The sequence below is a fragment of the Balaenoptera acutorostrata genome, chromosome 14 (genome assembly GCF_949987535.1).
Source record: "Balaenoptera acutorostrata chromosome 14, mBalAcu1.1, whole genome shotgun sequence".
In the NCBI taxonomy this organism is placed as follows: Eukaryota; Metazoa; Chordata; class Mammalia; order Artiodactyla; family Balaenopteridae; genus Balaenoptera; species Balaenoptera acutorostrata.
The window spans coordinates 15,665,320-15,679,113 of record NC_080077.1 but is presented as its reverse complement, the minus strand read 5'-3'; the positions used below and the strand labels follow the sequence as shown (position 1 = coordinate 15,679,113).

Below are 13,794 nucleotides of genomic sequence, written 5' to 3'. Positions count from 1 at the left end.
TTATTTTATTTATTTATTTTTGGCTGCATTGGGTCTTCGTTGTTGCGCTCAGGCTTTCTCTGGTTGCAGTGAGCGGGGGCTCCTCTTCGTTGTGGCATGCGGGCCTCTCATTGTGGTGGCTTCTCATTGCAGAGTATGGGCTGTAGGTGCGTGGGCTCAGTAGTTGTGGCATGTGGGCTCAGTAGTTGTGGCTCGCGGGCTCTAAAGCACAGGCTCAGTAGTTGTGGCGCCCAGGCTTAGTTGCTCTGCAACGTGTGGGATCCTCACGGACAAGGGCTCGAACCCGTGCCCCCTGCATTGGCAGGTGGACTCTTAACCACTGCACCATCAGGGAAGCCCACCAATGGTTATTAACATCACAGAAAGAGAGAACCAGACATCATATGCCTCCTGATTTAAGTGTAGTCTAACCTATGATGTACTCGGGCCAAATTATGAAACCTAAATCTGATCAAACCTCTCCTAAACCACAAAGAGTGTGGAGGACAGGGGAACACAGTAAAGGAAGCCATAGGGATGTGATCAGCAAAACTGAGACTGTGGGAGACTCTGCAGGACAAACCATCTGGTTTTTCTTCAACTTAATTGCAAGGGGAAAATAAGAGGGGGAATTTATAGATTAGAAGGGACTTAAGAGATATCAACAATATCAAGTTGCTGTGTGTGGGTGTTATTTGGATTCCAAAGCAAACAGCAAACTATAATTTTAAAAAAAGAAAGGAGGAAATAGGAATACTGATGACAAACCCTCATGATAGTATGGAATTACTTCTTTATTTATTTTACATTTTATTGAAGTATAGTTGATTTACAATGTTGTGTTTAATTTCTGCTGTACAGCAAAGTGACTCAGTTACACATATATCTGTTCTTTTCATATTCTTTTCCATTATGGTTTATCACAGGATATTGAATATTTAGTTCCCTGTGCTCTACAGCAGGACCTTTTTGTTTGTCTATCGTATATGATGTAATAGTTTGCATCAGCTAATCCCAGCCTCCCAGTCCTTCCCATGGAATTATAAAAATATGATAATAGCATTGCAGTGATGCTTCTTTTTTAAAAGTCCTCCTATTAAAGATATATACGTTTTTTTTTAAACATCTTTATTGGAGCATAATTGCTTTACAATGGTGTGTTAGTTTCTGCTTTATAACAAAGTGAATCAGCTATACATATACACATATCCCCATATCTCCTCCCTCTTGTTCTCCCTCCCACCCTCCCTATCCCACCCCTCTAGGTGGACACAAAGTACTGAGCTGATCTCCCTGTGCTATGCGGCTGCTTCCCACTAGCTATCTATTTTACATTTGGTAGTGTCTGTATGTCCATGCCACTCTCTCACTTTGTCCCAGCTCACCCTTCCCCCTCCCCGTGTCCTCAAGTCCATTCTCTAGTTGGTCTGCGTCTTGATTCCCGTCCTGCCCCTAGGTTCTTCATGACCTTTTTTTTTTTTTTTTTTTGTATAAGTGAAATGATATTATGTCTAGAATTTGCTGATGAGGGAACCTGGAATATGATCATAGCAAAAGGCAAGAAGCCCCCATTAGTTAGCCAAATATTTAAGCATTTGAGGCATTGCTGCCATGCTGGATGCATACAGGTGAGTAGACTTGGATCCTGCTCTCAAAAAGTTTTCAGCTTCATAGGAGAGATGGGGATTCAGTAGTTCAACAGACATTATGTGCCACATGAACACAGTAGGGCCCCCTGTTGCAGGAACTCACAGCATAGAGTGGGAGACAGACAGACATGCAGAAAATGTCATTATCGTTCGGCAAATGCTGCGAGATGGACTGGTATTGGGTGTTGTGAGGTCCCAAGTAGGAGCAGTGGGCTTGGCCCAAGGACTCAGGAAGTCCCCTTAGAGGAAATAAAGCCTCAGTTCAGTGTCAAGTGGTGCCTAGTAGCTATCTGATGAAAAAGGTGGGAAAGACAGTGGGCGGAGAGAACTGCACACACAGGGCTTGAAAGTGTGCAACGACTTTCTTGTGCCCTGCATATGCCTCCAACATGTTCTGACCACATGATATTTAAATTTTCTACCTATATTTCTCTGTCACACTGCAAATCCCCCAGAGGACTACGAGCATCTGGGGGCAGAAACCCTACTGTCTTCCTCTTCCTATTTGCCTTCAGATTCAGCTAACACAGCAGACGCTCAATAAGTGTTTAATTGACTCAGATGAGTTCAAGTGCACGTGGATTCTAGGTATAACCCAAGGTAGATAAAAAGGCATGGATGATTGCCACAGGGGCTCAGGAGACAGGCCAGTGTGGTTACAGGAACAAATTTAAAGGTATGAATGATATATCTTTTCTTTGTAATTGATTGTTGTTGTCTCGGCTTTTTTTGCCCATAAAATTTCTTTTGTTTCCTTGCAGAGTGAAGAGTTCCACATTTACACCCAGTATTGCACTAACTATCCGAGGTACGCCTTGTGAATGTGCAGGAATATCTGCATATTGTTTTAAGTCAGTCCGTGCAGTGTATGTGGTCGGTAGGCGTTATGTGCCTGGCGCTGCGCTGAGTACTGTGGGAAAACTGCAAACATGCTGAGAACGGACCACAGGGGTACCCAGATATTGATCCATTCAGGCTTAGGGACTCCCTAGCAGAGCCAGCACAGGGAAAAATTGTGAAAGACCTTAAAGGAGACCAAAAAGATTGTTAGGTTTCCCTCAGTGGAAAACTAAGTAAACCAATTGTGTTGAGCTAGAAGTCTTATCTATTAACCCTTTTGTATATGCGCCATGTTTTAAAGAATATGGGATGCACTGCTAATGAGTTTATATAATCTAGCTGGGGATAAAATATGTTATATTTTTGCCATATAAATTTTAGGAACTACATAAGTTTTATGGAGTTCAGAGAAAGGAAAGAACATGGTAAGCTTATGTGAGAAAAGAGAACTCATCATCCCACCTGGATCATTGCTTCAGTTTTGCTCACACTGGGGGTGTCGGCAAGAGGGCCATTTAGGGAGCAGCCTCTGGCCAATATAGCGACCATTTCAGTAAGGGAGTCAGGCCTAAGACCACAGCTCACACTGTAGGAAATTCTTTTTTCTGCAAAAGACATTTATTGAGCACTTATTGATTTCTAAGTACTGCGCTCAATCCTGTAGATACAAAATGTGGTTGAATGTAGTTTTCCCAGGAATCTAGAGATATTGAGGGGTTAAAGAAAAGCAGAAAACAGAGAAGACACTAACAGTACAGTGCCTGGCCCCTGACAGGTCCTCAGCAAGTGCTAGCTCATCATCGTCCCTGCCCCATCCCCACTGCGTGGATGAAATCACTGAGCCTCCAACAGGTTTATTGATTTTACAAGGGTCACCTAGCTGATAAGTGACCAAATCTGGCTAGGATTTGAACCAAAGTTGGTCCAGCCTCAAACCTCATGCTACTACATCCTTGTAAAGTTTCTGAAGCTTTGTGATTCCCCTCACCCCATATACCTTTCTACTGTCTCTTTGCCCACGTGACTAGCAGGACTTGAGTTGTTATGTTAGGGGTGAACTGGGAAGAGAGCTCGGGGGATTTTGTCTACTCTGTAGCCAGTCTTGGTAGAGACGTGTCCCTAAGGATAAAGTGGGTGGTGGGGTCCACCTAGAAGAGAAGCCAGTAGACTGAGCCCCTTGTGTCACTGTGTTCAGGAAGAACAAGTGGGTCATTCCTGCTTGGGGGTGGCCCTGGAAAGCCAGTGTGGATTAAAAGACATGAAGCCAGAGGCTCAGGCTTACTGATGGCAAAATACTTTCCACTGGAGGATTTTCATCTCCCCCTCTAAATATTGGTCAGGATATCATGCTATGGTGATTTATTTGGTTGGGGATCAAGCATGCTTTTCTCAGGTTTCCCTAAAAACAAAACAAAACAACACCCCACATGCAGATTAGTACATTTATCCATATCCTTATCTGTAGACCCACCCACAGTTTACACAGTTTCACTTAAGCAGTGTTGTTTCCACCTCTCTCCTGAAGATATCAGGAAATTGTAGGATGCCCCGACTAAAGCTATGGTCCTTATGCTAAAAGCCAGCGTTGCACCATACCCTAAGGCAGAGAAATCAAAGACTCAGCCCTCAACTTCTCCACAAAACTTCCTCCTGTGGGAAAGGAAAAAACATTCCAACTCTGAAGAATCAACAAAATTCTGGACCCAATTATCAGGATCTAAGATGCTAGAGGGGCTTGTTTGGAGGATTATGTCTGTGTAAATTTCATTATAAACATGTCATTTGAAGAAATATCTTCTGAATTTGCAATTTTGGAAGTTTATGTTAAGAAGAATTTTCTGACTTAGTAATAAGAACAGAGGGCACAAAATGAAGGCAGCTTTTATAAACTAGACTGCTTCAGGGTCAGGGGATAGGCACAGTCATTCGTGCAGGACATTTCTGAGAGCCTGTCCTTCATGGGGCACAAGTCCAAGCTTGGTGTACACTGGCAGGAAATAGGAACGAATATCCCTTGCCTTCTAGCAGTTTATATTGTTTTGAGAGTCAGAACTGAACCAAATGCAATAGTAGAACAGCCGTTAGGAAAGATCAAATCTATGAATACAAGTCAATGTAGAACCAACTCAGTCATATGTAATAGAAGCTAAAGATGCATGAGATAAAGGAGGAATAAATCCCAGCGAGGAGAAATCAGGACAGTTTCCAGGAGGAAGTGTTTTTTATCTTGGGTCTGACTTTTGAAGAAGGAAAGAATCGTGTTAGCAGGGAACTGCTCCCCAGGCCCTCTCAGTGAATCAGGCACATCCGGTTCTTGCCCGATTGTGTGGTTTTCATATTCATAGAAAAAGATTTCTTCCTGTCCCCTTGCCTCCCATCAGTTTGCCCTCTGAGGCCCGAGATTTCCCACCCCCGTCTTCACAAGCCATGAGCGCCAGGTGTTTCAGCCCATCTGACAATGCGTCTTTCCCCTTCGGATCCAGGCTGGTGATATTAAATGTCTCCTGCACACCTTGACAGATGTCTTTCTTCATACCAGTCACGGCCCAGTGACTTTGCTGGGAAGAGGCACAAGCCCTCCCTCTTGTCCCCAGGGAGGAGCACAGACCCGCTCAGGTCATTGTCCTCGGATGTCTCCCAGTGGCCTGAATCCGGAGTTCAGTGCGCTCAGGATTTCTTACAGGTCTTATCCTTGGGCAAGAACTCAAAACTTCCGATGGTTAGAAGGCCAGTGGGCAGCAGATTCTGACTCTAAAGAACCTTAGAAAAGTCCCTAGGTTACATGATGAAGAATAGTTTTGAAATCTTAAGGGAAAAATAAAACCATTTGAACAGATACTTCTCCAAGCAATCAGCCACAAAAGGGATTCTGATCGCTTAATTAGGAGACCTCCATCCATGTCACTTCCTTCCAAGGAGTTTTATTTTGTTGTTTGGCTCTGTTTTTCTAAATTAATTCTGAAAACATATTACTGACTTGGGGAGAAAGGGGCTGAAATTACTTCCACCTGCTTCCTTCTAAGTTATGAGACCATAAGATTTTAATTTACGTGTGTATGCGCAACTATACAAGCCCACCAGCTTGCTTTATGTATAAGATATGAGCATTGTTTCAACCATCCCTCTAGGATGTTTGGGGGCCGTACTTATTGCCTCTAGGGGAGCTGAGGTGGAGGAAGAATTCCGACCTACTTTTCTAATATGCTCTGTAAGGCACGCTCCTTAAGGACCAAGGTTATCCAACTGTTTCAAAAGCTGAATTTAGAATGAGGAGAGACACTTGGCGGTGGAAAGAAGGATCTGTTCAGAGATTCTCAAAGGAAAGTTCCTCGGGGGATGAGGTCTCCAAAGACCTGCACATAATGTCACTCACTTTGTGCATTTATTTAAAGGCAACCGGCAGAGGTGGTGGCAAATGTCCGGCATGGGGCTGGATCTGCTGGGAAGAAGGCACTCCTTTTGTTTAGTACAAAGGTGCCCACTCCTTGCAATCTAACTTGAAAACTGAATACAGCTGTGTATTTGAGCACTGCACAAAGATGCCCAGATGGGGCATAATTAGGGGCTAACGTCCAATTTAAATCCCTTTGCAAAGCCCCGTGTCCTGGCAGGGCAGCATCTCCCTGGAGGAAGGAGCTTGCTGCTCAGCTGCCATGTGTCCATGTTTTACTACCTTCTTATAGTGTCTTTTTCTAATTCACCCACCCAGAGGGACACCTTTTCTTAACCTGCCCAGAAGCATTCTAGCTTCTCTAGCTCTTACCTGTTTTAAGGTATCAGCACACTCCGGCATTTAAAACTTGAATACTCGTGTTAAGCGTTACAATTTAGATTTTAAAACATTTCTTCTTCTTGCAGATCCGTGGCTGTGCTAACAGAGTGCATGAGGAACAAGATGCTGGCCAAATTCTTCAGGGAACGTCAGGAAACATTGAAACACTCACTGCCTCTGGGGTCCTATCTCTTGAAACCAGTTCAGCGGATTCTCAAGTATCATCTCCTTTTGCATGTAAGTTTCTGCCTGCGCTTGAAGGACTTTCTAGGGGATGGGGATTTTGTGTGTATATGTTAAGTTTAGGAGAAAAAAAAATCAGAAAAAGCTGTGGACATATGGAAACATTTTCCACACTCATACTTTACAACTGACTAATCTGCTTTGAGGAATTAGAGATATTTATATTCTAGGCCTGCAACCTCATTGACAACAGCCAAGTAAAAAGATTCATTTTAGCTCTGATGGTGATAGGGCTTAGGAGTGACAGTTTCAGGCAGGGAGCTATCATTCATGAACAACAGATCTTTTTGTTATGTTTTATTTTATTTCCATGAGCCCGGATTCAGTAGGCAGTTGGGAGGGAGAGCTGTTTGTCATAGATTGGCTTGTGTAGGGGCAACGAGAAGGGGCTGAAAGGGGAGAAGACAGATGAGCAGCATAATGAGTGATCTTCGAGCTGGGCTTCCCATCACTTCAGGGTCTGTTTTCTTTATATCATTTCCCATTATTTGTAAAAAACTCAAGGAGACCTTAGAAACAAAAGTAGACATAGCTCTCATACATTCTCATTTCTTATCCTCTAAGGAAGCTGATAAAAATGGGAAATAGTGTTCTTGAAAGTAATTTCATTCTATAAGTAGGATTTGATTGCCTTTGCAACTTGAGAAAGACAGGATATCAGAGAGGTTGGGAGCAGGGCTCTGGGGCAAGACTGCCCGGGTTCAAATCCTGTAAATTTCCCACGTTCATGGTGCCTCGCAAGCGGTCAATAAATATGAGCTATTATTTTTATTTTATTATTTTTAATACTGCATTAAAAATCTTTTTTAAAAAAGATTTAAATCCAGAGCTCCTATATATATCAATATGTCTGCAATTTACATGTATCACTTTTTAAATGATTCCAGGTTTCTAACTTGCATAACCATTCCAAGGTTGCTCAGTTCATATGCATTTAAAATTTTAAGAACTCTTTATGATCCAACTTTACCAGAAATTTCTCAGCTTTGTCTTTTTGCCTGCCTGGCTCATCTTGGGAGAATCTTGCATCCTGTGAAGCCACATCAGGGATTACTTTAACTGTTCAATTGGTTTTAATGACCTCTAAATTTAGTGGGATTAATTTACTAAATCAGTGTCCAAATAATTCTTTAAAAAATACTAGCTTTCCCAGGATAGATCTTTGCTGGACTCTGCTAATATGGCATCTAAAACTAGTATGTCCCAGTAATCTCTATTTATGGCTTTCTAGACAGTAAGTCAATCAAAAGAAAAGCCTCGGACCTCCGTTACATAAGCATGTCAGATATAACAAGTCAAGATTCTTACAAAAAGTTAACTGCTCGGAAGAACAGCCCTTACCCTCTAAATTAAAAGCTGGTGTCTTAGTTCATGCTGCTATAACAAAATACCATAGACTGGGTGGCTTAGACAACAAACATTTATTTCTCACAGTTCTGGAGACTGAAATCCAAGATCAAGGGGCAGCATGGTTGAGTTCTGGGTTGCACACTGCCTTCTTCTCCTCATTTCCTTGCATGGTGGAAAGAGGCAAGACTGCTCTCTGGGGTCTCTTTTATGAGGGCACTTACACCATTCACGAGGGCTCCACCCTCATGGCCTAACCACCTCCAAAGGCCCTATCTCCTAATACCAGCACATTAGAGGTTAGGATTTCAACATATGAATTTGTGGAGGGCACAAACATTCAGTTCATAACAGCTGATAGTGAAGATAAAAGGGAAGGACAGTGGTTAGATTAATTTAAAACTAATTGCCTGGAGTATTTTTGCTTTTATAGTTGGTTTAGAGTGTTGCTTCTATATCATGCACATCACTTCAAAGTTGTGTAGCCACCCGTGAAAATCCCCACAGAAATACACTCTGTACTTCTGAGTCTGTCTATCGATGAACAGGATTGCCTCTCAGACTAAAAGAAGAAATGATTATTTTTTAAAGTTTTCTCTTGATCTTAACTTACCTGGGAGTTGTTAGTTTCGTGATACAGTTTCATAGGACCTTTCTAACAGCTGAGTCTGAGTGCAGAAAGAAAATGTGAATTCCTTTCCAGTTTCTAGCTGGATGGAAAATTTGAGGATTCGGTAAAAGTAAACAAAGTGTGACTAAAAACAAGGGAACTAATCTTCATAATTTATACCATAAGATTCAACCTCCACCCTTGAGCTTAACATCTCTGCATGATAAGTGTCATAGGAACAGTCCAATTGACTATAATATCTTCTTACTCTTTTAGATACTTACATTGGAATTTAGATACTTAAAACTTATTGTTGCTCTTTGAAGATGATACAGCTTCAATTAAATAAGCATTTATTTACCACCCAGCTCTCTGGTGGGCACTGTTGAGAAGATAAAGGACTAAAGGAACTATGCAATAGTCCCTATCCTTAGACTCATAGGAGTCTAGGGACATGTGTCTTATGTACTTAAAAGAATTAGATTATAATCGTGTCCCCTTGTCATCTCCCTGGGATTGTGGAACTCCAGGGCTCAGATAAGTGCTGGTGTTACATCCCTCTGACCATCAGAGAGTGAATACTTGAACCATGAGATATCTCTCAGCACTCTGAAGGATTATCTTTAGTGAATTTCATGAACTAGTGAAAGGCTTTAAAGGCTTTAAAGCCTTGACTACATGATGACTACAAGACTAAATGTCATGCTGTATAGGTATTTTTTTAAATATAATATTCACTGTTTTTTGTTTTGAGGCCATTACATATTAAGCCCTGTGTGTTAGTTTTGCTTCCTCTGGGAGAAAAAAAAAAATTATGTTTCCTATGTGGTAAGAGTGAGAACCATATTACTGAGAACTGTACTACATTGGCCACCAGGAAGTTCAGAAATCAACTATAATATCAACTCTCTTATCTATTACAATCACTCTAATATCTCTGTGAGACTTAATGGCCTGTATACTTGTTTTGTTTCATCCTCCTTTTCGCATTCCTCCTTGTGCAATTCTCATGGACTTCTATTTTTCCTAGCTCCATTCTTATTCGTATCTTACCATTTTGTTGTGGGTATTTCTGGTAGTTATCTCAGAATCTTAAGGAAAGATGATAGTGTGTAAATAAGCAAAAATAAAATGATAAACTAGTCACAGAAGTGCCTTTTGTTTCATTGAGTATATAAGAAAAAAATTTTGAAAATAACTAGGGTTGGGTGTTTTGGTTTCTTTTAAAGGAAATAGAAAATCACCTTGACAAGGACACAGAAGGCTACGATGTGGTGCTTGATGCTATAGACACGATGCAGCGAGTAGCCTGGCACATCAACGACATGAAGCGGAAGCATGAACACGCCGTCCGGTTACAGGTGAGGCCTCAGGGTGGCAGTGCCTGGTGGGGCTGCGGCCCTATGACTTGTTATCATTTCCCAAATCAGATATTAAGGCGGTTCAGTGTTGCACATCATTCATGGTCTTCATCATAGATCTCCTTGAGAAAACATCAGGACATCGATAATACCAATCATTGTTTACTGGCTATTAAAGAGAAAGGTACATTGTTAACGTTCAAACTAATAGTTCGCTCATAGCCCCTTCCGTGACCCAAATTAAAAATTTGAGTCTCCCAAGGCCTTATTTGATACTAATTACCAGTAAGCAATTCTTGCTGAAAGCAACTCTCTCCAAACTGCTTTTTGTTTTTTGTTTTTATAAATTTATTTATCTTGGGCTGTGTTGGGTCTTCGTTGCTGCACGCGGGCTTTCTCTAGTTGCGACGAGCGGGGGCTGCTCTTCGTTGTGGTGCGCAGGCTTCTCATTGCGGTGGCTTCTCTAGTTGCGGAGCACGGGCTCTAGGCACGTGGGCTTCAGTAGTTGTGGCTCACGGGCTCTAGAGTGCAGGCTCAGTAGTTGAGGCGCACGGGCTTAGTTGCTCCGCAGCACGTGGGATCCTCCTGGACCAGGGCTCGAACCCATGTCCCCTGCATTGGCAGGCGGATTCTTAACCACTGCGCCACCAGGGAAGCCCTCCAAACTGTTTAAAGGGGTTTTCAGCCTCTGTTCCTCTCTCACTAGCTCATGCAAAATCATGAGGTGGCGAACATGTGGTGATGGGACAGGGGACTCAGAGGAAGGAGAGCTAAGTCTGGAACCAGGTCCTTGGCAGTTTCACTGGGGAGGAGACTTCACCACTGCATTTTAGATTCCTCACTTTTAAAATAAGACACGTTTACTAAGGTCCCTTCCATTATCCACATTTTGAGCCCTAAATTCCTGGGAACTTCGGATAGATGCTAAGTTGGCGATCATGTCCTGGGCATCTCAAAAGATGCACTATTTAAAAACAAAAGGTCGCGTGGGCCCAGAGGCTAGTCCTAAGCTCCTTGTTGTCCCTGGAGTAAAAGCAAAGCCCAGGCTGACTCCATGCTATGCAGAGCACCTACATCCGACTCAGAAGGGAAAAGAGCTACGCTCTTCAGGCCATACCTCCAAACAAAACTCAAGGTTTCGGGACTTCTGTGGTGGCACAGTGGTTAGGAATCCACCTGCCAATGCAGGGGACACGGGTTCAAGCCCTGGTCTGGGAAGATCCCACATGCCGTGGAGCAGCTAAGCCCGCGTGCCACAACTACTGAAGCCTGCGCGCCTAGAGCCCGTGTTCCACAACAAGAGAAGCCACCGCAGTGAGAAGCCCGTGCACTGCAATGAAGAGTATCCCCCGCTCGCCACAACTAGAGAAAGCCTGTGCGCAGCAGTGAAGACCCAATGCAGCCAAAAAAAAAAAAAAAAAAAAAACTCTAGGTTTCATCTATAGGCAGCCAGAGTGTGATACGATGCAATTGACTATCAAAAATCAAAGGAAGATGACATTCTTTTTATTTTTTTTATTCATTTATTTTTGGCTGCGTTGGGTCTTCATTGCTGCGCATGGGCTTTCTCTAGTTGCAGCGAGCGGGGCCTCCTCTTCGTTGCGGTGCACGGGCTTCTCATTGCGGTGGCTTCTCGTGTTGCAGAGCCCAGGCTCTAGGCACGTGGGCTTCAGTAGTTGTGGCACATGGGCTCAGTAGTTGTGGCTCACGGGCTCAGTAGTTGTGGCTCGCAGGCTCTGGAGCACAGGCTCAGTAGTTGTGGCACACAGGCTTAGTTGCTCTGCAGCATGTGGGAGCTCCCCGGATCAGGGCTCGAACCCGTGTCCCCGGCACTGGCAGGCAGATTCTTAACCACTGCGCCACCAGGGAAGTACAAAGGAAGATGACATTCTAATCTTCCAGGCCGTATCTGCTTTGTGTAGCAGTAAGAAAGGTTTTATGCTTCATCATTCAAGTGTTTTGTGGACATAACGTGAGACATAATGTCTGTTAGATATTCGGAAATGGCTAAATGACTGGTTTTTCATAGCTTAAGAGTCTGTCTAGCAGTCTGCAGACACCACTAAATCAGGCTCTGGCTCAGACTTACCTCCATTTCTATCCATTTCTACCTTCAACCAATGAAGTTTTGGGTGGTTTTATGGGCTGCTTAATTAAGTGCTGTTTGTGAATGTTTTCATTTTTCCAAAATAACAACATCAGCTTCCTTTAAAAATGTTGATAGGGATGTACAATAAATCCTAAAGAAACTTTAAAGTCATGCTATCTCTGTTTATGAAGTTCCATTAAAAACACAGTGGTGAAGAAACATTCATTTCCTTTCCCCAGATGAATGGGACTAATATCCGTAAACTTCTGAGAAGATGTATCTTGTGTGATTTTCCTCAGGCTTTCATTATGCGTTACTTATATGTGGTGTGAGTTCAATTTCTGGAAAGAGCTTTTTCAAGTCAGTAGCTCTGAAGGTGTTCGTCCAGAGAATGGGGGTGAGCACATCATGAGAAGGATGGCTGAGAGGGCCACACACCAGCAGCCTCTTTACCTGGCTTTTGAAAGACAATTCCACCCACTGCCTTAGTAGAGGGATTATGGAGGGATGGAAAGAAGTAATTGGCAACCCGTCAATCAACAGCTTGATTCATTTCTGTTAACCCTTAAGTGACACCAGCCATAAGTGCAGATTTATGTCACGGAGAGCAGACACATCAGACACCACGCAGGGCCCTTAGACCCTGTCACAGGTATTTAGACATCATTCTTGAGGCTCAACAAGTGGGCCCCTGTGTCCTCGCCATCTTGCCTTCCCAGCTCCTGTTTAATCACAGGGAACGTTCACTGTTTCAGGAGATACAGAGTTTGCTCACCAACTGGAAGGGGCCAGACCTGACCAGCTACGGGGAGCTAGTTCTCGAGGGGACCTTCCGCCTCCAGCGGGCCAAGAATGAGCGGACGCTCTTCCTCTTTGACAAGCTGCTTCTCATCACCAAGAAGAGAGATGACACGTTTACGTACAAAGCTCACATCCTGGTAGGTCCGAATAGAGGTCCCGGGCGAGGACTGGGGGTGCTGGTTCCATCCTCTTGCGAGCCTGCCTCCCCCTCTCTGCCCGCCCCTCCAGTGCGGCAACCTCATGCTGGTGGAAGTGATCCCAAAGGAGCCCCTCAGCTTCAGCGTCTTCCACTACCAGAACCCCAAGCTGCAGCACACCGTTCAGGTACCAGCACTCCCTCGCCTCCCCGCGCAACTCCTCACCCTTGTGCGTCATGCCCGGAGGCCTTTGCAGGGCTTTCTGGCCACCCCACGTGTGTCCCATCCAGTCAGAGGGTCTTAGGAGTGTCTGTGTCTTGTGACTAGTGGGGTTGCATGACTGTCCACATCTCCTCCTGGTAGGCGAAGTCGCAGCAAGACAAACGCCTGTGGGTTCTGCACCTGAAGAGGCTGATCCTGGAGAATCATGCGGCGAAGATTCCAGCTAAGGTAAGACCGTGAGGGCAGCAAACAGTAAAACTGCAAGGAACTCAAGTCCCAGAAAGACAACCTGATGGCAGTAAATGTGCATCTTCAAAATTAAGACAGTTGAGAGATAGGCTACGTAAGGATCAACCGAACCAGCCATTGGTACTGAAAAGATTCATATGTAGGTGGAGAGTTTTTGGTTTGTTGTTGTTGTTCCTTTTGAGGCTTGAAAGAAGAAAAATAAGGAAAAGACTGTAAGGGAATTTTTAGAGAACTAGTAGAAAATAAAGGCAGTTATGAGAATTATTCAAAGGTGTGCTAAGCACCTAGGGTGAATAAAGCTGGCTTAGGCTCTGTGGGAAGCAAGACCCAGACTCAGCCGTGAAGGAATTTGCAGACCACGGAGCTGGTCATATAAGTGATATGATGAATTAATAGAGGTGTAAGCCAAGTATTGTGGAAGAATAAAGTGTTCGATTTTACAGTCGAGTGAGGAGAGGAAGGAAAATGCCTGTTTCCGCAATCTTGAAGGATGAG

General features: G+C 43.7%; 1 protein-coding gene across 5 annotated transcripts in view; it reads left to right on the top strand.

Annotated features, from left to right (window-relative positions):
* Positions 1-13,794, top strand: part of PLEKHG1 (pleckstrin homology and RhoGEF domain containing G1) — a 223,337-nt gene that overhangs the window by 182,950 nt on the left and 26,593 nt on the right. For all 5 annotated transcript variants that reach the window (XM_057527985.1, XM_057527986.1, XM_057527987.1 and 2 more), the window contains 6 exons: positions 2,390-2,436; positions 6,327-6,477; positions 9,670-9,801; positions 12,646-12,828; positions 12,920-13,015; positions 13,192-13,278. In XM_057527985.1, coding sequence (XP_057383968.1) covers positions 2,390-2,436; positions 6,327-6,477; positions 9,670-9,801; positions 12,646-12,828; positions 12,920-13,015; positions 13,192-13,278 — 696 coding nt within the window. The remainder of the gene's footprint in view (positions 1-2,389; positions 2,437-6,326; positions 6,478-9,669; positions 9,802-12,645; positions 12,829-12,919; positions 13,016-13,191; positions 13,279-13,794) is intronic.